The sequence below is a fragment of the Mesocricetus auratus genome, unplaced genomic scaffold (assembly GCF_017639785.1).
Source record: "Mesocricetus auratus isolate SY011 unplaced genomic scaffold, BCM_Maur_2.0 Super-Scaffold_6731, whole genome shotgun sequence".
NCBI classification, from domain to species: domain Eukaryota; kingdom Metazoa; phylum Chordata; class Mammalia; order Rodentia; family Cricetidae; genus Mesocricetus; species Mesocricetus auratus.
The window spans coordinates 8,962,151-8,988,723 of record NW_024429185.1 but is presented as its reverse complement, the minus strand read 5'-3'; the positions used below and the strand labels follow the sequence as shown (position 1 = coordinate 8,988,723).

Sequence of the window (26,573 nt, the reverse complement as noted above, 5' to 3'; positions counted from 1 at the left end):
AAATTTCAGAGACAAACACGATTATTTCAACTTAATTTTGTTTAGTGCTAGAGAGACAGCTCAGCAGTTGAGAGCACTGGCTGCTCTTCCAAGACCTGGTGTTTAATTCCTGGCAGCTGTGATAACAACTGTCTGTAACTTCAGTTCCATGGGATCCTATGCCCTTTCCTGGTCTGCACAGGTACCAGACATAAAAGTGATGTATAGATATACATGCAGGCAAAACACCCACACATAAAAGAAAACTGTCGTTAAGCCAACTGAATTATTTTTAAGAACCTAAGCTAGAAGTGGTAACATACACACACCTGAGCTCCCAGGTAACAGGAGAATAACAAGCTTGGGCCTAACCTGGTCCACAGTGAGACTAGCCTCAAGCACACAACTGTCCGAAATTTCCAAAATAATTATTCAAAAATGCATATTCAAAACTACACTGAAACAGAGTAAGCCTTCTCTCTCTCTTTTGCTCAGACTCAAGTGTTTCCGAGCGATTCAAAACACTTAGAAGTAGAAGCCGCATACAAGCTCCTTGAGGTCCACATGAGTACACAAGTCCATGCTAACTCACTGACAGACAACAGCTGAGGAAATCCAGCGAGCCCAGATGACCCAGCGAGTTCAGGATAAGCTTTCTGAGCTCTTCTACTGCTCCTCAACCGGCTCTCAAGTGAAATGGCATCCCACTGCAGAGGAGGTCAATTCCTGCACCCACTCCAGCAGCACCGCCATCCCTTCCGAAGCTGTAAGTTTACTAAAGTATTGGGTCACACCAGTCCTTAAGACCACTGGGAAACAAACCCCTTTGCCAAGAGGATAGACTTTCCCCAGGCACTTGGCAGCTCCTATCTGTTAGGTTTATTTTATCTCAACCAAACACCTACTGAGACTCTATTGCAGGTCCCCTAAACATTAAAAGGCTGCTGTAACCTTAGTCAACCCTCCTTCCATTCTGTATGACACAATTTCCCCTTCCTTCCATTCTGCCTCTGGTGACGGTGGTGTTTAAATGGTATGTCCTTAGTCCAGGCTAGCCTGCTGAAGTTGTGACGTCATACAGAGCAGCCTGGAAAGCAAGATTTTCCTGCCTTCACCTCCCCAGTTCTAAAAGCACAGGTATGTGCCATCACGCCTGGATTTTTTTGGTTCGGCTTTGATATCGTTTACCATGCTTACGAAAACCTTTAAAATATGGCTTGTAAATTGGTTCCTAACTCAAACTCCCCATTTATAGTTGGCACATGCCCTGCTCCCACCTTGCCAGGTGAGTCCTTGTCTCCCGAGGAGGCGCCAGCATGAGGCCTATAGCCTAGATGAAGTAAACAGGGTCCCGACAAAGCTCACCAGAGGTTTGTTTCAGATGGCCAGAAACACAGAGTGAAGGTTACCTAACATTTTTACTCCTGCATCCTTACACCCTGGATCAAACACTGGACTTGTGGGCTCTGCAATCCTAGATCGGAAGACTTTCAGTATCTTACCACATACAAATACAAATGACAGGGTAAAGTGCATGGCCGAAGAGTTAATTATAAACTCTGCTACTGACAGTCCTTACTGTCCTGTACTTTGTGTTCCCCTGAGGCCAAAAAAAAAGCATTTTTAGGTAATACATCTAGTAACTGAATTCAATGGTGCCTGGTAACCCTGAGAATCACCAGGAATTTAGGTGATGGAGAGAGCAGGAGAAGACTAGCATTTCCCTCCTAGGAATCCTTTAAGTACAGTCATATGCCATATACACTTCGGGTAGCCACAGGCTGGATATAAAGTACTGATCCCATGAGAGTATAACAGAGATGGGAAATTCCGACCACCCAGTGATGCTGTAGCCTGGGGAGGCTAGTCCGGCACTGTAGCGTGTGTTTCTGCTAATGATGGTGTAAACACCCCTACAGCCCTGTCCTCTGTGTAAAAACACTGCATGCATGGTTACAAACAACACATGACAGGTCGTGGTAAATAGCCATGCTACAGTTTTAGGGATTTTAAATTATTCTAAAGAACAACCTTCTACTTATCAAAGAAAGGTGTGATGTCAATCAGCGTACTGTTGCCCAGGCCCCATACAGTTTATATCTCCTATGTACTTTTGTTATTACATCAGGAGGTCACATGGGTAATTGGCCTATAACATCTTGGGTTACGTAAGTGTGATGTTCACACTATGTGAAACGCACTTCCAGCTAAACCATTTCTCAAAATGTCTGTGGGAAAAAAGTAACTGTGACACTCTGACCCCCAAAGACCTCTGTATTCTCCAAATTAATTTTTGTTGTGGCTACAGGTTTCTCTATGAATCCTGTACTATATTACATCAGAGCAAGCTCTTGAGATACAAATAATTTGCTTTGCTTATAAAGGTCTTGTTACATAGTCCAGACTTGTTGGAACCCAAGATCTTCTGACCTCTACCTCCCAGGGTTGGTGTTACAGGTGTGTGTGAGTACACCTGACTCCAGTAGTTTTAACACAATGCTGATATTACCCAACTGAGCACATCCACTAAGAACTGAGCTCGCTAGTATGTGATACATGGTAGGTACTCAAAAGATGTTTACATTAAAAATAAATGAGCTCAAGTATCAAATAAAGACGGTTCTACCAGCAATCTCATCGGTCTACAAACATCACCAAAAGCTGGTATAAAATATAAGGTCTCTAAAGTATCAAGACAACATGGTATATTCTAGACACTATGCAAGGCATCACACACACACACACACACACACACACACACACACACACACACACACACACACAGCCCTAAAGATGACCTTGAACTTCCGACTCTCCTGCTTCCGGACTACTTAGACTAAAAGCATTTACCACTACGCCTGATTAATGTGGCCCTAGTGACTGAACCCCAGGCATCACAAATGCTAGGCCAGCATTCTACCAAATAGGCCTTATATGTGTTTGTCTATTTCGAGACAGGGTCTTATTCTGCAGCCAGCCCAAGTTGTCCTGGAACCCTCTATATGTTCTCAAACTCACAGCAATCCTCCTGCTTCAGCACCCCAAATGCTAGGACACTGTTAAAAGAAAGACTTTGGTGGGACTAGGGGCCAAGCCCTGGGTCTTATACATGTGACACAAGCGCTCTACCACTGCCACTGAGCTGTCCTCCAGCCCTGGGTATTCACTTTAAGGGTTTCTTCAATAAGCTTTTGCACTAGAAACCTTCAAAGTCTATCAGGGAATGGGATTAGCCATGGAAATAGACAGGGGAGACTGGGAAGCCATCGCTAACCCTGCAGTATGGATGGCATGATCTGGGGGTCAACAGATACCTGCGTTTCTTCTGCACATGTTCATATCTGCAACCTGTCTCCAGGCGTTGGTGGTGGGGTCATATACTTCAACACTTTTCCGTACTAAAGGACCGTCATGACCTCCTACAGCATATAATAGGTTGTTTAGGACGCCGACACCTATGAAACACAACCAGGCAAATCACAGGAGAGCAAAGGAGGCAAGAAACCCGCAGTTCAGTGCACCTGACTTGGGATGAAACTCTGAAGTCACTAACTCTCACCGGAAGGACGCTGACGGGAAAGCCCATCACTGCGGAGACGGAAGGGAATGACCTTGGTAAGAGCCACTATTCTAGTAAGAGAAGAAAGTCGAACAGAAGGAACAGATGCAACGCCCCTTACTAAAATCCTCCCACAAACGACTTTCTCTGAAGGGTTTAGTCTGTGAAAGCATATAATCTGAAAGAAAGGGCCATGAAGGGACCTGCTTACTGGACAACTTCCCAAATAAGCGTTAGAAACAAACACCTAAAGGGAATGACAAAACGGCATTATGTAACTAACACAGAGAGGCTTCTCAGCACTTGGAAGCTTTTACTCTGTAAAAACCACTGGCGTGCTACTTATCACTGCCACTTAAAAAGCACTTAGAGCCAGGAAAAGCACCATGCGTTTCCAAATGGCACACGCTGAAACCTGTCCGTCATTTCCCCTCGGCTGCTGACCGGGGCTTCGACTTACCTGCTCCACTCCGCCTGGTGCTCATCTCTGCGATGTAGGTCCACTCGTTTGCAGTAGCGTTATAACATTCTACTGTGCTGAGACACTGGCGTGAGGCTCCGTCATAGCCCCCCACAGCATAGAGCAGACCTAGAACCACAGCGAAACCCAAGTGAGTAGCCTATTTTCCTCATCACAAAATATGAGTACTTCTTGATCTGTGGCAACAAACCTTCCACTTGAAAAGTATCCCTGCTTTTCACAACATAATCTTGCCAAGCAGTAACAGGTGGAATGATCAAATCATATTACCAAGAGCGCATGGAATAGAGGTTGTACTTTTTCTTACATTTTTCTTACATTTGCATCAGTGGGCAGAGAGAAGTACACTCATGACTTTAGATGACACTAGTTGGTTCATGAACACGATCTTGGAAAACAGAAGTATGGGTTATCTTAGTAAGCTGGGGCAGGGAGTTAAATCAAGAGTGAGTAGCAGAGGGGCTAGACAGACGGCTCAGCAGTAGAGAGCACTGGCTGCTCTTCTAAAGGACCCATGTTCGAGTCCTAGCACCCACATGGCAGCTCACAACCATCTCCAACCTCAGTTCCAGGGGATCTGACACCCTCTTGCAGTCCCCATGGACACTGCATGTACACAGTACACAGACATACATGTAAGCAAAAGATGCGTATATATTTTTAAAAAGAAAAAGAAAAAAGGAAGTCAGTACCAGAATGCAAGGGAATATCTGTGAAGAAAAAGCTATGAGGGAATAACACCACATCATGGACAAGGTATTTATTAATGTACATCACGAGTGACATTTAAAACAACATGCTAAATGAGAAAAGCCAATCATATGGTACTGTGACAGTCATATGTACATAGTGACAGGAAGTAGTGACTCCTGAGGGCTGGGGAGGACAAGGGACAGCTAGGCAAAGTAGGGCTTTTAAAAAACGTTCTGAAAATGAATTGTGGTGACAGATATATATGGAATTGTTTTGAGTCAAATGGAAACTTTTTAGGACATTTCAATTATATTTTAAGAAAATAATTTTTAAAGATTATTATTATTATTTATTACACATACATGCTTACATGCGAATGCAGATGCCGAAAAGAGGCCAGAGGCATTGGAGCCCATGGAGCTGGAGTCACAGGCAGTTGTGAACTGCCTAGTATGGGTGCCGGGAACCTAACTCAGGTCCTCTGGAAGAGCAGTAGATAGTCTTAACTGCTAAGATATCCCTCCAGCCCCATGAAAACTACGTTAAACAAGTATACAGAAAGCTAGGACTGGTGGCACCCACCTTGAATCCTAGCAGTTGGAGGCAGAGGCAGGCTGGTCTAATGAGTTTCAGCCCAGCCTGGTTCATATAGCGGGTTCTAGGACAGCCAGAACTAATATATAGTGAGACCCTGCCTAAAAGAGAATTTTACCATCAGAAAGGAGGAAATGGGAAAATATAAATTCTGCCTAAGCTAGAATTTGAGGGGGAAAAAAACCACACTGGAGAAATAACACATAGAGGTTTCTCCTAGCTGGGAACAAAGTATAAACTAACACAGCAGCTGCTCCCCGAATGTTAAATGGCCCTCGTCCAGATACAACCTATTGGAAGCATAATGACCTGAAGTGTTCTCCCGACAACTGTGTGTCACTTAAGGAAGAAAGTACTTGTCTTATGTCTGGGTTCAAGTCCCAGTAAGGTAAAAAGATTAGCTGACAGTCTTATATAAGTCACACAGAGGGAGGGGAAGGGAGGACAGGGAGGGAGGGAGGGAAGGAGGGAGGGAGGGAGGGGGAGAGAAGAAGGAGGGGAAGGGAGCAGGCAGAAGGGGCTTGCTTATATAGTTTAGTTTGTATAAATGGGACAATTTTAAAAGAGTGATTAAAATATATAACCATTCTGCATGTACCTCCGTATAAGTGCCATGCGCTAACTGATTGCGCCACTGGGATTGACATGTGAAGCAAGCTATTTAAAATTAAAGTAATAAAAAAGTTAAATATATATATATAAAACCATTGCTTCTCCTTTGTCCACTTATAAGACGACTCAGGTCTCCAGATGCACCACTCTCCGGAACCCAGAGGCCCAGAGTACCTGCAAACGCTCAGCTGGGGGAACAGCCAGACCTACCTCCAACGACACCCACGCCCACACTGCTCCTCCTTGTGTTCATTGGAGCGACATGAAACCACTCATTAGACTTTATGTTGTACGCTTCCACAGACGACAGACCTGGGATAAAGCATAATACCCTTCATTTCCGCTTCCAAGAAGACACAGTTGCTCTTTTGTGTAATATCACTAGGGGAAGTAATGTCAGGTATTTTACATTGCGCTAAAATTAAAAGAAGAAAAGGGAGAGCATACTAATTACATGATAGGAATGGCTTCTTTACTGGAAGCTTCAACCCAAGCTGTTGCCATTCACATGCTTTTGAAACGTGCAAGAGTGATGGGTATTAATGCATAAGAAACAAAATTTACATCATCTGCACTGTTACATGTTTTAAAAATAGTTATGTGTTCCTCTGGGTGTGCATGACTACAGTGCCCATTCAGGCCAGAAGAGGGTGCTAGGCATCCTAGAGCTAGAGTTACAGTTGGTTTTGAGTGGCTCTGTGTGGGTGCTGGGAACCAAACTCTGGTCCTCTTAAAGAGCAGCAAACACGCTTAGCCACACAGCCATCTCTCCAGCCTTCACTCATATCCAAAGAAAAATTTTAATTTACGGTTTCCAGACAAATTCTCACCCTACATGTAGCCAAGGCTACCCTCAAACGTACAATCCCCTTGTCCCCTAATTTCACCATACCGGCCTTTTCTTGGTGTCACATTAAGGATCTCTAATTATAATACTTGCTAAAAATACTCAGTTCCATGCTAATTTCGCCATCACCTGTTCCATAAATGTGGTTACCATGTTAATTCTAACAGCAGTGTAGGAGAGAAGACATTACCTGTGCTGCCGTCAAAGCCCCCCACCGCATACAACAATCCATTTAGCACGGCCGCCCCCAGCGTGCTTCTTCGGTCCCGCATGTTTGCAACGCTGGTCCACTGGTCTTTCACGGGGTCATAGGAATCGACAGTGCGGACCCTTAGTGAGCCATTAAAACCACCAACAGCAAAGACAAGCCCAGCCATATAGACCATCCCTGCAAAGGAAGACATCAATCCAGGATGACTATGCCATCCAACAGTTACCCGCCTAGAAGGCAGGCTGTGATCAAGAAAACCTACAGTGTTTGTCAGAAACAAGCGTCCTGGCAGTTTCCAATACTGAGTCAGTCTTGAAAGAGTCTTCTTCGTTTGTAAGCAACATAAAATCAAAGTGCACCATGAGGTGTGTTCTAGAAATCCACTGCTGCAGTCTGATGGAAGCTGAGATTAAAAGCTTCAATGCCCCGTTGAAAACTAGTGGGTTAGCGTGTATGTGATTCAGCAGTAGAGTGCTTGCCTGTACCCCATAAACAAACAAAACTGAAGAGTAGAGAGGCAGGGTAGAGAGAGAGAGAATATATTCAGGCCCACATATGTATTAGGCAGGACCTCTACAATGGGTTACGGCCCTGGCCTTGACTCTTACTGAGTATGCTGGAATATAACAATCCCACGGGAAGGGACGGGACGTGCTGTTGGGAATCAACCAGCATGGGAAGACACTATACTCAGATCTCATTTCAGAGAGAGAGATGAGAACAACGAGTCCATATTTCAGCCCCAGTGGGAAGTCTTAAGATTTATAACCGCTTCCTTTGAGTAGTTTGGGGCCAAATAACATCTGCTTCAATCCATCTCTAAAACAAACGCTGGACTGTTGCATATCGCTTGGCTGGACATTTCCAAGAAGAGTTTTCTCGATCCATATTTCATCAAGGTAACTAGGAAACCAGTCAGCAAATCGCCAGCTCCTCCATTTGTTCTAGAAACCCAGAACAATGCCTAAAGACGAAGAAGACGGACAGCAGCCAGGCACGAACAACGAAGACACCTGCAATCCTAGAGCTTGGGAGGCTGAGGCAGGAGGAACATGAAGTTCAGGGCCAGCCTGGGCTACATATACCCATAGACCCTGTCTCCAAAAAGACAAAAAAGAACTGTTATCCTTTCCACAGAAGGGGTTCAGCCAGGCTTATGCACAGCCTTCTTATTTTTTTAATGTAAGCAAAGTCTCGGGTAGTGCAGCCTGGCCTTGAACTCGCTATATAGTTAGGATGATCTTGTACCCCCTCTCTTCCTGCCTCCACCTCTGGAGAGCTGGGGTTAAAGGCAGAGACTACAATACCTGGCGTTCTAATACACATTTTTTTTTCTTCTAACGACTGCAATAGACCCGAGAGCTCCCAAAGACCCAGAAACAGAGAGCTGGCCACCACACCCCAGGCTCACCTGCCCTGCATCTCCTGGAAGGCAGCTCCGCCACCTGGTGCCATCGCTCCTCTTTGAAGTCGTAGCATTCCACACTTCGGATGGCCTTCGGTGCCTGGCCCCCAACTACCACCATCAACTACAAGGGAAAAAATGTAAGTGTTTGAACCATCGCTATCACCTCCTCCAGAGACTGGCAATATCATACAGGGACACTGACAAGATCAGCGCAGGGATGAAGAGGGCACAGCATGCCGGAGGAAAATGGCTACCTAACCAACACACAGGCGACATCGGCAAGGGGCACGTGTTAGAACTGCAATTCTATCATCTGGCACATTTAGCTTAAGAAACCTAAAGAGGTTTTCAGCCAACTCACGCAAAAGCAGTATTTAAGACAAAACCAGTAGGCAGCCAATGCAAGCAAGGCTGCAGGTTATCACGGGGCTTGCGGTAAAGCAGACCCTGGTTCTACAGTGATCAGGGGTAAGACTGCTGCAGTCCAGAAGAGATGGAAGTAAAGTGTGTTACTAGGTAGTGAAAGTATTCACAGATGGAGAAACTGTTTGAAAGAGGGTACCTGGAGTAGATGAGAATGTAGAACCATGGATCTTAAGGAAAGAGGGCTCTCAACACTCCATAAATGAACCATCATCAGATTATCATGAGGGCTGCGAAGTTTCATCAGGTCGATGGGACAGCTGATTAGCATCATCTCTAGCTGCCTAGAACTATGCTGGGGATCACACAGGACACGGTTGCCACCTGCCACGAGCTTATAGATCACACTGAGGAACTAACACCCAGGATGGAATTCAAAGCCAACGTGCAATTGTATGCAGTCAAAACCTACATGATACTAGCTGCTACTGGGGACCAGAAAAAGGAGAGTGAGCATGAGTCAGTAAAGTTTCCGGGAACTGGAGCAAAGGCTTTGGAAGACAGACTGGACTTCGGTCTTTTGCCACACACAGGCAATAGGGAATAAAAACTATCATGTCAGGACAATGTCACAGTTAAGTACGGAAAACTAGGAAGAATGGGCGGGGCTTTCGGGGGAAGATGAGATCATGGTAAGAGAATACTGAAAATAAACCAACAATAATAACAGAACCAGCGTGGAGAAGCTCACACAAGTGAGGGGTTTGTGACAATGACTGCATCATCACCTACCTGTACCTAAAACTACATCATCAACCTACCTGTACTTAGAACTACAGAGATGTGCACACTGAAATAATGATTCCAGATTCACGGTAAATCCCAAGTTTCAAAAAAAAAAAAGTAACCCATGTTAGTTACAGAGTAAAGCAGAAAACCCTTAGGGTGTTAAAACTTAGCACAGGCAACAGTGCAACTACTTCAGTTTATTCTTCTAGTTCTGAACGCAAATACTTAAGAAGAATTAGAGAAAATCCTTACATTCTACTACCAAGAGACCAAACAACAGTAAGAGAGTAGGAGCAAGACTATAAAGCCAGTCTTGCATAGCGTGTTAAGTCAGCCCTGTGCTCAAACCCGATCCAATGAAGACCAATTTAAACATCAAACCTCAGAACAAAATAGAGGTATCTTGAAGGTTTTGTTTCCGATTGGAATGGCGTGGATATGTGTGTGCTTGGGTGTGGGTTTGTGCACGTTGAGTACAGTGCCTGCGGAGCCCAGAGGACGAGGTTGCTGGAACCAAACTCAGGTCCTCTCCAAGTGCAGTCTGAGCTCTTAGCCACTGAGCCAGCTCTCCAGCCCCCAGAATACTTTAAAATTCTCAGTCAGCGTAGCAGTTGGTAGATTCCAGTTCTCAAATCGAGACTCATTATTCCCAGGAGAACAGAAGAGAAAAATGTGTTGCTGCAGAGAAAGGCAGCAACATCTTCACCTTACTTCCCCATGAAAGACAAAGTGGGATAGAGATTTGCACTCCAAGGGCCAGAGGAAAGAGACCAGGAGGAATGTATGGATGCGAGCGCACCCGAGCTGGGGTAGCAGGAGCGCAGGAGAGCAGGGGTAGCACGGGCGAATGCATGAGAGCAGGGGTACCGCACCCGAGCTGGGGTAGCAGGAGCGCAGGAGAGCAGGGGTAGCACGGGCGAATGCATGAGAGCAGGGGTAGCGGGAGCGCACGAGAGCAGGGGTAGCGGTGGACTGGGAAATGTGGGTGCTGAGGTCAGCAAAGGGGCTGTTTATATCATAGGTCGTTACTTGTTTGTGAAAGACACTTAGCCCCATCTGAGAGCCACACCGTGTGTTACAGCTCGCAAGCACCAACAGGACAGGAAGAGCTTCTGTAGGGAACAGTTAAAGGTAGCACTGGAGGAGGGCGAGAGGAGGGGAGACAAGTAAATCCCAGTGGTTGCCCCGAATACGGGTCACTTAGACTTTCTTCACCCAGAAATACATCAATGCTCTTTACCAAAAGGGGGGGGGCAGGGACGGGGACTAGCAGAGGTAACAAAGCATGCAGCAATAAGACACATATAGTGGGGTTGGAGGCGGCTCAGTGATTCGAGTTCAGTCCCCACGACGCCCACGTGGGGTGGCTCTCAAATGCCTGGGGCTCCCTCTCCAGGGAATCCAATGCTCTCTTCTGGGTTTCACGTGGACCTGCATGCACACTTGTACACACAGACACATAAATGAAAACTAAAAAGAAATCTAAAAAGCATATAGCTTCTCCTCATGATATCCAAATATAAAGATGCCTCACGCAATCCTCCTATAGTCTGCCTAGAATGCAAAACCAATGTGTGGGACTGAAAAGTCGTTATGTGCAATTAGTGAGCACTAGCCAGAAAGTAACGTAAGATAAAACATTTACTGCGGCACTACATCAGAACTTATGGTAATTTCCTCAGCGTTGTTACTGTGTTTTGTTCTATTAGACCTTCAGAGATTACAGTAAAGATATCACTACTAAAAGATATGCATTCATGTATTAGTCCTTCTTCATTCCCACCTACTTACTTAGAAAAAAATCCCGAATATAACCAGTGTAAAATGATACCTGGTACCATAAAAAATAAATAAATAAATAATGAATGAATGAATGAATAAAAAATAAATAAATAAATGAATACTTGCCGCACGGGCACCTTTTCCAAAAGCTATGTGCAGAAACAAACATCGGAGAAGGGAGAGTGCATGCAGAAGCTACATACTACATACTCAAAGTTGCAATGCTACTGAGCTGTCGGCCATGTCTGCTGCCCCTCCCACAGGAAGGGAGGGAAACCTCAAGGAAGTGAAGTACCAGAGAGCCTCCACGAATCCATACGTGCACCACAAACAACAGCTAACTCATGGAAAATCTGGAAGTATCTAACACTGGGAAAGGGAGGCCACACCACAGAGCCCCAGAAGAAAACTTAACTGAACAGATAGCTTTACAAGCCTTACAAAGAGAAAAGAAAACACTTGACAGGATTTTACCAAGGGCTCCTTAGCTCTGCGAAAGTGCCATGTTTAGCCTGGAAATTAGGCAGACTTCATCTTTATTCTAAAGGCCTCTCTACAGTACAGCTGAAGTTTGCCAGGGGATGGAGTGTGAGCTAAGAAGGCTTTTATTCTTCCTCTCACAGATATGAAATATTTATCAAGTACTGAGGTTGAGCGGGGGTGCTGAGACGGAGCCGTGCCTGGCACCAAGTGATGATGTGAGTTCAACCTCCAGGACCCACACAGGGGAAGGAGGGAACGGACTCCCAAGTTGTCCCGACATCCACGTGTGCACCTGCATGTGCACACAACACGCGTGCACGTGCTCACACACACACACACACACACACGCACACTCACAAAAATAAAAAATAAAGGAAAGTGTTTTTTTTAAAGATTCAATGAACACTCCCTACCCTTAGCATGTAGTCAAGAGGGACTAACTCATAAATTCTATGGTGCATTCTTGGGCTCATTTCCCATGCAGAAAAACTGAGACAGCGAGGCACGGAAATTCCGATGCTCACAGACATGAGCTCGCTGTGGGCCTGAGGATGGGGCAAGCACAACCGTGAACAATAGGTCCTACTTTGGGAAGGTTCATGGGTGTCCTCAGCCGCGTCCGCACGCTCTTCATCAGCACGCGCTGCTCCGTCGGCAGCAAATGGTACTTCATGGCTTCGATGAGGTAATCTTTGCACGCACTGCTGTTCTTCACCAATGCTTCCTCTTCAACCCTCTGCGGGAAGAGAGCAGATGAGCCCCGTGAGGGGAGCAGCTAGTGCGGGAGAAAACGGCCCCACAGACAGACAGACAGACAGACAGACAGACAGACAGACAGACAGACAGACAGTGGGAAGGAACTAAAGCAGCCACCGCCCCATCCATACCAAGTCCTGCTCAGGAATCTGGCCCACAGAGAGAAGCAAAGACTTTCATCTGGGCTACTAGGAATTACAGATGGCTGGTTCTTGAACTGGGCTACGCAATGTTATCAGTAATGCTATCAGTTTATGGTACTCTCTTCCAACACAGGAGGGCAAGTGAAAAGAGACCCAAAATACTTAAAAACATCATACCTATATCAATTTTTATTTTTTTATTTTTTGCTCTGGCAATGCTCCACCCCAGTATTGGGCTTTCTGTTTATTTTCCTTCCTTTTAAAATACCACAGTACCCATACACCACACGCGCCATGTTAAATAACGAGGTTTCAATAAACCTTAAGATGCTAAACCTGATTGCTAATCAAAAAATGTCTCTTTACAAATGGCTTTAACTACAGAAAGGAATGCTAAGATGTTCCTCAAAGTCTGCTAATAGGCAACGAAGAGCAAATTTAAAATACTTCAAGGATGACTAAGAATAATTTGTTCCTGTCTATTTCAAACAGGCTGCTTTTCTTCAGCTTAGAAATAAAGAAGCCACAGACATGTCCCTGTGAGACTATGACGTAGAATCAAACAACAATTGGGTCCAATCTTAAAAGTCCATCCCTGTTGGGCAGTCTATGAAAGGAGAAAAGGAGACGTTTGTTGCTGGATTTCCTGCCCAGTTCCACAGCCACCTTGTCCTAAATGAGCACACAGATGCTATATTAATTGTTAAAATATTGGTCGGTGTCTATGGCTTCTTATTGGCTAGCTCTGTCTTAATTATTAACCCATATCTGTTAATCTATGTATTGCCACGAGGCTTACCCATCACCCTGCATGTTGTTACTCCTTTGGCAGTATCTCGACTCTGTGTAGCAGGCTCACTCTGCCTACCTTTCCCAGAATTCTCCTTGTCTCCTAGACCTGCCTATCTTCCTGTCTTATTGGCCGAACAGTGTTGTATTCATTAACCAATAAGAGATGGTCACAGACCGCCAACTCAGAACGCTCCTCTGGTACTCTCCTGAATCAGGAAGAGGGTGGACGGAACCCAAGTTCTAGGCACAGGGATGGGCTCAGAGAGAGCTGTCAAGGTGCCGTAACTGTCCCCCTTCCCACACCCCAGAGAGAGACTGTAGTCTGAAGCCCTTCCCACAGTCCAGAGACTGTAGTCTGAAGCCCTTCCCACAGTCCAGAGACTGTAGTCTGAAGCCCTTGCCATGGTGTGAAGGGGCTCCACGTGCTGCTGGGCCTGCAGATGCTGGTGCGTCCCTATGATTGACGTGTGCATGCCCTCACCTGTACTAAGTACTCCCGTGGAAGCAAGGGTAGCCGGACGTGTTCCATGAGCCGAGCCATGAACTCCTGCCTTACATCCTTATCATGGTTTACCCAGGCTATTACCGCTTCAAATACCTTAAAAATATGGAGAAAGAAATAAATGAGTTATTCGCCAAAGCATGGAGATGTAACATGAAGAAGCACATCTTATACACAATGTTGCTAACACTAAAAAAATCTATGGGACAAAACTTCTGAAGTCTTGACTTGCAACACACAAAGACGTCCATCCCATTAGTTTCTCTTCCTTTTGACATGTTAGCTTAGTAGGTACTTCATTAAGTACCTTTGAATATTCACAATAAGCACTTTTCATTTCGTATTTACCAAGCATTTCACCAAGGTCATCATAAGTCTTACTGAACCTGAGTGGTAGCTGAGAGAAACTGATAATATACAACTGTCTTCTCTGTAGTCCTAATTATAGACTTAAGCACCTTTAAAATAAAGCACCCAGGATTAAAAAAAGCACAGAGACAGCCTAAAATGAAAACAATGTGTCTCCGTTTTATTTCTACTGCTGTGACAAAACACTGTGACCAAGGCAAGTTATAAAAGAAAACATTTAATTCGGGGGCTCATGGTTCCAGAGGGTTAGAGTCCACGGCCATCATGGCAGCAGCCTGGCTCTGGAACAACCCTGGGTGAGAGCTTACATCCTAATCCGCAGTAGAAGTACAGAGAAGACTAACTGGGAACGTCTTTTGAAACCTCAGTGACATACCTCCTCCAACAAGGCCACACCTTTAAATATTCCCCAAGCATCTCCACCAGCCGGGACCAGGCATGCAGATATATGAACCTATGGGGCCATTCTCATTCAAGCGACCCCACCATGTCCTGACCCACCGTCACCTTTAACGTCGCCTTTAGAACCACTCCTGGCTGCGTCTGTGAAGATGGTTCCAGAGAGAGAGAGAGAAACTGGAGGGCAGGGGGGAGCCAGCCATCTTAAGCACAGGGTACACCTTTGCATAGACCGGGGGCCCAGATGGAGTAAGTGGGGGGAAGAGAATGTCAGCAGGGTGCTAGTGTTCCCCCTTCTCTACTTCCCATGACAGGAAATGGCCGCTCCACTATGCCGTCAGGTCATGAGAGCCTGAACACTCTGAGACCATGCGCCAAAACCATTTTTTTCCCTATCTTGTTTCTGTCCAGTCTTGTGATTACGGTTACACAAAAGTAACAAAGAAATGCACCCTTATAAATAACGCATGCTTGAAATTCCATTTAGGGTTACAAATGAGTTTTGCTCCACACACTTACAGATCGGGGTCTACGCCATGGGCTAAGCCTCCTTTACCAGAACAGAACACACTGAAATGCAGCATCTTAGACACTTTTACAAACAACAGGGAGAGCATCACTACACAACACCTTCCTCTGAGAAAACTAAGAAGCTAAGGGAGAGGACTGACGGATACATTCCTTGACCATCTTTAAAAGGTTGTAGGAATTGTAAGGCAATACGGAAATGGGTTACTGGAAACAGAAGCAGGTTATCGTGATACAGCATGAAACTAAAAACAGTGTACACTCCGATTACCATCCTTCTTAAATTTATCCCATCAGCAAGGACTTCCTAAATCCTTCTGTGTGCCAGGTGCCAAAGATGGAGACGTGGAGAGTCTCGGCTCTGTTAATTCTATCCACCATTCTATCCGCCGCTGCTCGGCGCTGTCAGCTCCATGCTCCGCCTTCCACCGTCCTGTGTCACGCTCTTCTACTACAACCCCAGCACTCTCCTACTTGGCCCCCAGGCTGCAGGAGATCCTGCTCACCATCGGATGAAAGCCAGAGTCTGCAGCTGCTTCCCCGGGCTCACCTCCGAGAGCTCATGCCTTTGTGCGGTAACTTTCCACAGTTACTCTAAACTGTCCACACGCAACCGACAGAACACGCATGGCAGAAGCAACCCTGTGAGCTTATGAAGGTGGGTGGATCAGAAGAAGGCAGCGACTTTTCCTTTGGTCTCTTGAATAGCTTGCTGTGACAGCCGTATATGCCACGTAAGAAGTATGGCTACCTTCAGCAACTACCACGCCATGAAAACCCCCCGGCAAGTGACAAAAGAGGAAGAGAGAAAAAAGATAGGGGTTTGGAGACAGACAGACAGACAGACAGACAGACAGACAGACAGACAGACAGATAGACAGCATGACTACCGCTTACACTCAGTCATCCGGACCATTCTGGCTGAAGCCGGGGATGCAATAGAGCAGAAATAGGCTGCCCCTGTTATATCCTCCGTGAGGTCTGACCACTGAATTGGACCCATGATAAAATGGGTATTGGGTGTGCCATGACATTAGGTATCAGTACAAGGCCAAAGCAGTCCTCATGATCTTTCTCTAACGCAGGGCTTATTGTGGCATCCATCTCCCGATTAAAGCCTGGAAGTAGCTCTTCATCACCACAAGAAAGGTCTAACCATTAACACAGCTGAAGGCATTCAGGATGGTTCCTTCCCACTTCATCTCCTATTCCTCTCACAGGCTTGTTCTAGCCCCAGCAATCCCTGAGCGACCATTCCTCCAGAGCCTTTACATTTGTATAGTCTGTTCCCTCACCCTGACATGCTTTCCCCGTCCCTATCCATCTCCATTTCTCTAACATACTCCCGCTCGCTTTTAAAGACCTGGATCCTACATCTGAACCAAGCGGAAGTACCATCGCCCCGCCCCGCCCCACCCCCGACAACTCCAGTGTCCACAAGGAGCTCGGTAATCACGAATGTAGTTGTTCCGCTTTGTGGGCCTCATACCCAGGGTCCTGAGACAGTGACTGGGGTATAGCAAGCCCTCCATCCTCAGTTATCATGTTAGCAGTAATGCCACCCTTCTCTAAACTGCTATGTTTGTGTATGTCGCAGCTCTGCCTAGTTTTCTGCACTGCAAATCCTAGAGAGAATGGATGTCTTTACCCCAGATGGGACGAATGTCCCAAGAAACAGAATCAGTACCCAAAGGTACTTGATCCAAAGCTTGCTGTAGCAGTCAAGAATACTTCTTCCGGGCCACTGGTGCTTCTATTCCCACAGGACCACAATTTATGAAGCAACTGAAATAAAGACAGGCAATACTGGGCTGGAGAAATGTCTCAGTCGTATCCTCACAAGCATCAGGACCTGGCTTGGGTCCTTGGAACCCAGCTGAAAACAGAGGCACATGGTGGCACTCCCCTTGTAATCTCAGCAGACGGGGAAATTCCCGGGGCTCACTGGTCAGCCAGCCCAGCCTACTGGAGGGTTGAAGACCAGGAAGGACCCTATCTCAAAAAAAAAAAAAAAAAAAAAAAAAAAAGGATGGCCAGTACCAGGGTTGTCCTCTGTTCGACACACTTCCTGACACCCTCTGCCCCCACTACCAAGAAACAGAAAGACAGGAAACTAGCCGGCAGGACGGAAGAAAGGGGAAGGGAAGATGGTGGCAGACAGAAGAGGAAGGGGAAAGGAGGCCGAGGCAGAGGGGAAGAGAGAAAGTGTCACTTGCCTTCTCTTCTGAGGAAATGGTAAGTTTGTCACTTGAGATTAAGCTGCACACTTGCTCGATGCCGAGGTTGAGGAACTCTTCACTAAGTACGACGTCTGCAAAATGTTGCTCTGTTGGAAAGCCGGAAAGACAGACCATCAACATCACACACGCGAAGAGGCAACATCTCTTAAGTAACCCAAGAGGAGGAAAACCCACCACATTTATTTTTTTCTGGGTGAGAAGAAGAGGTAGCAAGGCCGCCTTAATGGACATTCACCCATTGGGCACAACTGCATTAGGGCTTACCATGGTGTGTGTTAAACAGCTACTTCTCACATAGCCTGGCACCATTAACGTTTAAGTCTGTAAAGCCTTGTTCTCACACAAAGCACATGGGAGTATAAATCCACATCTATGAATATAGTCCACAAAACATTACAGGGCTCTAGAACACTACAAAAGGAGAAAACGGTTTGAAAACTAAACAGTCTTAAATGCTTGCTCATGTGAATATATGGGGTAGCATTAAAACAATTAGTATATAACACAAAAACAAGGTTTCCAATGTAAGTCTAACTTCTATACAAATAATTTATTTGAGAACAAAATGATTAACTTTATACCTCAAGTCCTTCCCAGGAAAGAGGTAAAATTGGTAATTCTTAAAATACTCAACACCTCTCCTTGATTTTCTAAATATGCCTATTTGTGATGGGGGAACAACATAATGATATAACTCTACTAACATAATTAATGATTTAAAAGTTTATAAAGAACATATCCTGTACAAAACGGCTTTTTCTACAAGCCCGCCTCTCTCTTTTTTTCTAAAAAATACATTTATTTGTTTTAAGGTGCATTGGTGTTTTGTCTGTATAAGGATTCTGGTCCCCTAAAATTGTAGTTATAGACAGTTGTGAGGTGCTGTGTAGGTGCTGGAAATTGAACCTGGGTCCTCTGGAAGAGCAGTCTGAGCCATCTCTCCTGCCCCTGCACCTCTCTTTCTCACAAAGTGTGAGCTAGAACTACAGGACTGCGGCCCAGTCTTTGCACTCAGGCACATCATGTTCAAATCTTAGCTCTTACCATGTGTCAGCTTGTAAAACGTGGGCTAATGATGTAATCTCCTAAACCATGGCTTCCACAAATGTAGAGGCTCAGAAAAATACCTTACACAGTAAGAACTGTGAGTGTGAATACTCTTGGCTTATAAAGCAGGAAGAACTGTGTGTGGAGGATGTGGCACCGTGACCTCCGAGTCCAAAAATGTGTGCTAGAAAGTCTACATTACCTCCTACTCAACCTTCATGGTTATCTATACTCCAATGGTATAGACATTTTCTACAGTGAAATAAGAGGCTCATTTCACTAAGTACTTGAAGATACCCTAAAAATTATTGCCTTCCTCTTTAGAATATTTAAAAAAATACAATGTGCATTTCAACAAACCTCCTGAATACCTATTCACTCTATAAAAGGCTCCTCAAAAGACGACTTTACGCACAATGAGCAACTCTTAGGGTAATTACAAAATGATTGGATTTACAAAAATTCAACAGACACAGTTCTTTTCAAACTCCGTGTCTGGTTTAGGCAAGCAAAATACCGCACTGAAATAAACATGAAAACGAAGACTGGACTTCTTTTGTAAATGAAAAAAGAAAAAGAAAAAACAAATGGCCCAGAAATTGCCCCCCACAAACTGATTCTGGCAAAGGGGGACCTTCTCAGAAGAAGATAGGACAAGCGGTCATCCACACATGAAAAACAATCTAAAAACCTTGTGGTTTTCACAAAAATTAACCCCAAATGGACCACACAACTCTACTGGAAATGCAAAATATAAGAGTCCTAGAAAATAACATAGAAGGAAACCTAGAGGACCCCAGCGCTGATGACTTTCCTTACACAGCACAGGAAGCAAGACAATGAAACAATTAGAAAGTTGGACCTCATCAAGACTAAAGCTTTGGCCACAGAGGGCAGTGTTGCAAAGTAAAAGTCATAACCTTCAAGAAAAATTTCTGTAAAACATTTATCTTACGAAAGACCACCATGTAAAACACAGAGCTCTCAATAAATCAACAAGAAAATAGGCCTATTTTTCAAATGGGCAACAGATCTGAACAGATATTTCACCAAAGACTATAGAAAGGTGAAAAACAGACATGTCAAAAGACACCATTATCTTTTACCATCACCACACACAACAGCCTCAGGCCATCCAAGGGCTATGTAGTGAGATCCCCATCTCCAAACAAACAAACACCTCACACACTGACAAAGACACAGGGTGACAGAAAGTCTCTCCTTGCCCTGCCTCCAGAAAGGGAAAGGAAAAATGAAAAACAAGAACTAACTTGGCAACAGCAGTTAAAAGCCATGGCCACAGAAGTCTGACACCTGGCCTTGATCTCCAGAACCCACATCAGTGACAGCAGGACACCCAAGTCAAGATGGGACATGGAGATGGGGGAGTCACCCAAAAGCTCCTGGGCCAGCAGGCCTGGAGTCGGTGTTAAGCAGAAACAAGACACCCTGTCTCAAAATAAAAGGAGAAAGCTGACTTCCCAAATTGTCCTCTGACCTCCACATGTGCCATGGCATGGCGTACTCACCCCCATAGTATCACAGTAACGTTGAAAACTTTAAAAAGCCTATACAAATTGATTTACAGCAGATGAATAAACTTCCACTGTGTCTATGAACCACATCTCACTACCTATTACTCATTTGCGGGTGGACAGCCCGGCTGATTGACTCCCTTTCCTGGCTATTGTGGACAGGGCAGCCAGGAGCACAGATGAGCAGTATCTCTGTAAGATAGAGTCCTTTGAGAATACGCCCAGGAGTGGTATAGCTGGATCATGAGGTAGGTTTACTTTTAGCGTTTTTGAGAAACCTCTACATTGATTTGCATAGTGGCTGTACCAGTATATACTCCCACTAGCGGTGAATTAAGGTTTCTTTTCCCCTACTTCTTTGTGTTTGGCCATTTAAAAAAAAAAAAGGAAATTATGACAGTTGAAGGGAAAAAAATATATTAAGTGCAATAACCCAGGATGGAAAGACAAATGTCATGTATTCTGTCTCATATGAAGATCCTTGCTTCAATTTTCATATATGTATACTTATGCAGAGATCAAGAATACAAGCATGGGTGGGGAAAGACAAATAGTAGCCGGTATTAGAAGGAAGCGAGCAAAGCTAAGATGTATGAAAAAGACACAAGGAAACGGGCTACTCTGTACACTAATTACAAATTTTAACTTAAAAAAATATTTACGGCAGTGAAAAGGTCTATCACACAACCTGGAATCGTTTTTATCATATTTAACCAAAATAAAGTCAAAGTGGCCCAGGATGAAACCACCCAAGCTACTTATGTCTTCTCCAAACTCAAGTCCAGTTCAATCTATTAAGACCATAACTGAACTCCAAGATCTTAACTCTTACCTAGAAACAAACCATGGCAGCCTGCCAACCAGAACAGGACAGATCTTGAAGACGCTGCCCTCCTGCCAACCTAACTCATGCAACAGTTTGCTTTCCCAATAAAACCCCAACATGGGAGTTGGAGACAGAGGGAGAGGGAACTGGGATTAATAGGTTAAAAAAAAAGATTGCTTCTAATTTAAATAAAATTTATTTTAAAAACTCTCGTTTAAACAATAACAAACAAACAAAAAATCGACCACAATATCCCTTCTGCATCTGAAAATACCTACGTGCTGAAGGTTTCTCTTTTACAAAAAAGGTATTCATTTATTTATTCTTGTGTGTGTGTGTGTGTGTGTGTGTGTGTGTGTGTGTGTGTGTGTGTACACTTGTGGGCGGGCACACACGCCCATGCATTCAAGCTGGGGGCTACTTGAACTTGCTCGAGTGGGTTCTTTCCTTTCACCTTGTGGGGACAAGGAATGAGACTCAGGTCACCAGGCTTGGTGACAAACTCCCTATTAACTCATCTCACCAGTCTTTCCTTAGCCAGGAATAGTGATTAGTGCCTGGGATCCCAGATTACAGGCCAGGGAGGTGGCCCAGTGAGTAAAGGCATTTGCCATGCAGTCGGGGAGCTGAGTCCCATCCCTAGGTCCCACGTGGTAGATGTAGAGACTGACTGACCACAAGATGTCCTCTGTCCCCCACACTCTTGCTGTGGCATGTCTCCACCCCATGCAAAACAAGTGAGTAAATGTGGAAAAGGGAAAGAATGAATATATATATTAAAAAAGCATAACAAGACGGTGGCCCACACTTAAGGGGCTGAGGCGTGTAGACGAAGAACTCAAGACCAGACTGAGTGCTACGTAAGCCTAAACAACACAGCAAGATCCCGTGTCAAAAAAGCATTAACTAACAGGGCTGGAGAGACAGCTCAGTGTTTCAGATCACTGGCCGCTCTGGCACAGCACCCCAGGGTAGCTCATCACTGTTTCTAACTTCAGCTCAAAGGAACCTCATTCCTGCTTCTGGCCTCTGTGGTTGCTGCACAAATGTGGTATAAGTACATGTATGTAGGCAAAACATACACACACACACACACACACACACACACACACGCAAAATTTAAAGCCTAATGATATTTTCCTATTTTATTTTAATTTTGAAACGCAATCTCATGTATCCTGGTCTAGAACCTGATAATGTAGTCAAAAGACGACCTTCAACTTATAAACCACTTGCCTCTACCTCTTCTGGTCCAGGTTATAGGCTCGCACCCCCACACCCTGTTTTTTACAGTGATGGAGATGCAGGGCTTCGTGCATACTCGGGAAATGCCTCACAACAGAACCACATCTCAGGCCCCATAATGGGAGCCTTTACACCAAAAGGCCTGGAACTTAGGAACAAGTTCACTTTGAGGAAAATATGGCAAACTGGCATAGACTTTGAACATATTATGTGCAGCCATTTGGAAACTCAAATAGAAAAACAGACAGCAGCTACTAGACCTACAAAAGCTAACATAAAATCCGTCCTCTCGGCCACCTCTACAAGCAGGTCTATAATGTTTTCGGCTAAGTTTCTTCTGCAAACTTAAGATCGGAGTCAAAGCAAGAGACTGCTACACTCCTTGTACGTCTCAAATGTACGCCAGCTGATGTCAGGGACAAGATCTTTTTGTGCTACCGCTACATATATTGTCCCAGTCTCTGCTTCACGATCAGAAAAGGGGAAAAAATGTGCTCACTCAAAAACAAACTTGGTGAATTAAAAAAATAAAATAAAAACACCTCGGCAATTACATAGATCAGAACTTAGAGCATTAGTTAAACTCTATCCCAAGCCCTGGGATCTAAACTCATGGTGCACTCTTTACTGGTGTATCAAGAGGGCACAGAAAACAGCCAGCTATTGCAAACGTACTGACAAAAACATCAGAGACCACGCCTCACCAAGTATTAACAAAGTTGTTAGTAGGTGGGTGTGGCAGTGTATCGGTGCATATCCGTCACCCCAGCAGTTGGGAAATGGGGACAGGAGGATTATAAGTTCAAAGTCATCCTTGGCTACCACAGCAAGTTTTCAGCCAGCCTGGGCTGAATAAAACCCTGTCTCAAAAACAATTCAGTCTAAAGGAAAAGCGAAAGAAAAAACATTCAAGTGTGAAGTATCCAACTGCAGACATACACATGCTTTAAAATTATTTCTGACTGGTACATCCTTCCCCCCATTATTCCCCAGGAGAACCAGTGTTATTCCCCCTGTTAACCTTCCTTTAGAATGCAAGCAGTAAATGTGTGTCACCGAACACAAGGGTTGCTGATGGCTTGTTTAGAGCCTGTCTTTCTTCTTTCAGGCTTCTGACAAGTCTTGCTGCTGCATTAACTGCAACTGTTCTGACTGACTTTTACCTATGACACATTTCCCAGGACCAAGTCAGGCAGGGGCAGCAAGTGACTGGTTGGGTCCCTGGAAGGCACACATGGGGACCAACGTGGCTGGTCCTTAGACCTTCAGCTACAACTAAATAATTTAGTAAGTGATTTTAGCAATGCTATCCAGACACAGTATTCACTGATGGTTATCACTTCAACTCGGTTCTACAGCAGTCCTACAACCAGTTTAGGCGAACTGACTACTGCACAGAGCAGGTTCATGTGTATCCCAGGGTCACCGTCCCTTAGCCAGCCCACAATGGCTTTCTGCTTGGCCAACTGAGTGCTCCTGACTTCTGGTCTCCTTCTCCTCTCTTCCATTTGTTGTTGCTGGCTTTTTTGGTCTTTCCTTCCTTCTTCCCTCCCTTTCCTTCTCTTTTCCTATTTCTATTTTTTGAGAGACTGCCTCATTCTGTAGCCCATGTTGTCCTTGAACTCACAACACCCTCCTGCCTCAGCCTCCTTGGCCCTGGGGTTATAGGCCCCAGCTACAAGGCCTGCTACCTCTTCTCTTCTTTTACAATCCTGCACAATAAATTTTAAAAAAAAGTTTGGTGAAGAGCAGGTTTTTGGTGTGGCCTCTGCTAAGCACTGCTGGAAACCAGAAACAATAAAACAAAACAAACCCACTTCTTTTTGTATTATTATGAACTGGAATGAACTGTGAAAACTCTATGCCAGTGTTCCGCAATGGTAAGATCCATTGTCAAGAGTTACTGTGCATTGTATACACAGTCTTCACACACAGACATCTCTATGGATCTGCCAGCTACATTACCCACTGAAGTTTACGGCCCAGGATGCTTTGCAGGAGCGCCCACCCTTCTGACATTGTCACATGATGCTGCCATCCACAAAGTTCACACTTGTGTACAGTGCAAACAAACTGTTAACTAATCATACACACACCAAAATAATAATAATAATGTTTTAAGTAAGTTTATCATTTTTTGTGGTGGAACACATTCATAGTTATCCCTGTGTGCATGAAGCCTGCAGACAGACTAGACACATCTTGGAGTTAAGAAAGAAAGGCTGCTTTTTGTCCGACATCTTAGTGGAGGCTGCAGTGCTCATCGCCTCTCTCCGAGCTTCATCATGACGCCTAAGGATGACAAGAAGAAGAAAGATGCCGGGAAGTCGGCCAAGAAAGACAAACACCCAGTAAATAAGTCTGGGGGCAAGACCAAAAAGAAGAAGTGGTCCAAAGGCAAAGTTCAGGACAAGCTCAACAATCTAGTCTTGTTTGACAAAGCTACATATGACAAGCTCTGTAAGGAAGTGCCCAATTATAAGCTTATTACTCCAGCTGTGGTCTGAGAGACTCAAGATTCGAGGTTCCTTGGCCAGGGCAGCCCTTCAGGAGCTATTTAGTAAAGGACTTATCAAGCTGGTTTCAAAGCACAGAGCTCAAGTGATTTACACCAGAAACACAAAGAGTGAAGATGCCCCAGCTGCTGGTGAAGATGCATAAGCAGGTTCAATCGGCTGTACATTTGGAAAAATAAAACTTTATTAAATCAAAAAGAAAGAAAGGAAGGAAGAAAGAAAGAAAGAAAGAAAGAAAGAAAGAAAGAAAGAAAGAAAGAAAGAAAGGCTATTTGTGTGAAAACACCTTTACATAATCTCTTCAAAGTGAAGTAGGTGGCTGGAGAGGCAGCTTAGCAGCAAGGGTGCTTGCTGGACAATCAGAGCCACACTTAAGGTCCTGTCACCCACACAACAAACCAGGCATAGTGTGAACACTTGTGATCCCAGGTCTGAGGGTAGCCAGGGAGACAGGAGGACAGCTGGGGTTTGGGGAGAGACTCTGCTTCAAACCCACAGGTAGAAAGCAACAGAGGAGGTCGCTCGATGCCCCGTCTGCCTCTACGCACGTACACATGTGTCCACACCCACATACACGGCACATACATGCAGACATACACACACAAGTAAGTAAACTGAAAATGCAGGGGCCAACTGGATGGGTAGGTGGGTAAAAGTGTTTCTGCACAAATCTGAAGGCCTGCGTCTAATCACCGGAACTCACATAAAAGGGAAGGGGAGAACTGTTCCCCAGAGTCATCCTCTGACCTCCCATGAATGCCATGGCACATATGCAGCCACACCCACATGCATCACACACACAAATAAAGAATTTTAAATCAAGCAAATCTTGCCGGGTGTTGGTGGCTCATGCCTTTAATCCCAGCACTCGGAAGGTAGAGGCAGGCGGATCTCTGTGAGTTCAAGACCAGCCTGGTCTACAGAGCGAGTTCCAGGACAGGTTCTAAAACTATACAGAGAAACCCTGTGTCAAAACAACAATAACAAAAAAGCAAATCTTATCATTTTAGGGGCAAAAGTTCAAAAATACATCCCTAAAGGGAACTACTTGGCCTTCGCAACTTTGATTGAGATGAAACCATAAAGTTTATGTGAGATTCTCATCATAGGGCAAGCTACTTCCCTAAAACACACACACACACACACACACACACACACACACACACACACACAACTACTATGAATCTTACATAACTAATAATGGCAATTCTCAATGCAAATGTAAATACATAGATATCAAAACTCAAATGAAAACATGTCTGGATGGAAACTATGGGCAGGCAGGAAGATAACTGCCCATCTGTTATTTTATATGCTTATATGCTATTGATCCAAATGATTTATCTCTGGTGCTTAACTCATGACATGAAATGCTCTCATACTGCAAGTACTACTAACAAAATAAAAATATGATGGAATACTTCCTCTCCAGCCTCAATCCACAAAATCATGGAGACCAAAGTGTCTTAGAAACCTCCACCATGAGTCTGTGTGTGTGTGTGTGTGTGTGTGTGTGTGTGTGTGTGTGTGTGTAAGAGAGAGAGAGAGATTTGCTCACATGTCACTGAACACACCAGCACAACTTTATGACACCAATCCTCTTCTAAAACCTTTATGTGCGAGAGACAGAGAGAGAGAGAGAGAGAGAGAGAGAAAGAGACAGAGAGAGAGAGAGAGAGAGAGAGAGAGAGAGAGAGAGAGAGAGAGAGAGAGAGAGATGTGCTCACATGTCACTGAACATACCAGCACAACTTTATGAAACCAATCCTCTTCTAAAACCTTTATGTGTGTCCCAGAGCTAAGCACAGGTAGTCAGCTTATCTGGTGGGTGGGTCACTTCACCACCCCTCCCTCTTTCTAGTAATTGTGATCCA

At 44.8% G+C, this 26,573-nt stretch overlaps 1 protein-coding gene and 1 pseudogene across 3 annotated transcripts in view; one reads left to right on the top strand and one right to left on the bottom strand.

Annotated features, from left to right (window-relative positions):
• The window catches only part of Klhl2 (kelch like family member 2), a 110,335-nt gene that overhangs the window by 5,134 nt on the left and 78,628 nt on the right, over positions 1–26,573 (bottom strand). For 2 of the 3 annotated variants that reach the window (XM_040742232.1, XM_040742233.1), the window contains 8 exons: positions 17,507–17,616; positions 13,974–14,090; positions 12,385–12,537; positions 8,388–8,505; positions 6,956–7,153; positions 6,129–6,230; positions 3,999–4,127; positions 3,294–3,434 (listed from right to left, as the gene is read on the bottom strand). In XM_040742232.1, the coding sequence (XP_040598166.1) occupies positions 3,294–3,434; positions 3,999–4,127; positions 6,129–6,230; positions 6,956–7,153; positions 8,388–8,505; positions 12,385–12,537; positions 13,974–14,090; positions 17,507–17,616 (1,068 nt within the window). The remainder of the gene's footprint in view (positions 1–3,293; positions 3,435–3,998; positions 4,128–6,128; positions 6,231–6,955; positions 7,154–8,387; positions 8,506–12,384; positions 12,538–13,973; positions 14,091–17,506; positions 17,617–26,573) is intronic. The other variant, XM_005075185.4, reaches the window with a different exon arrangement.
• On the top strand, positions 24,436–24,897 carry LOC101838234 (annotated as a pseudogene).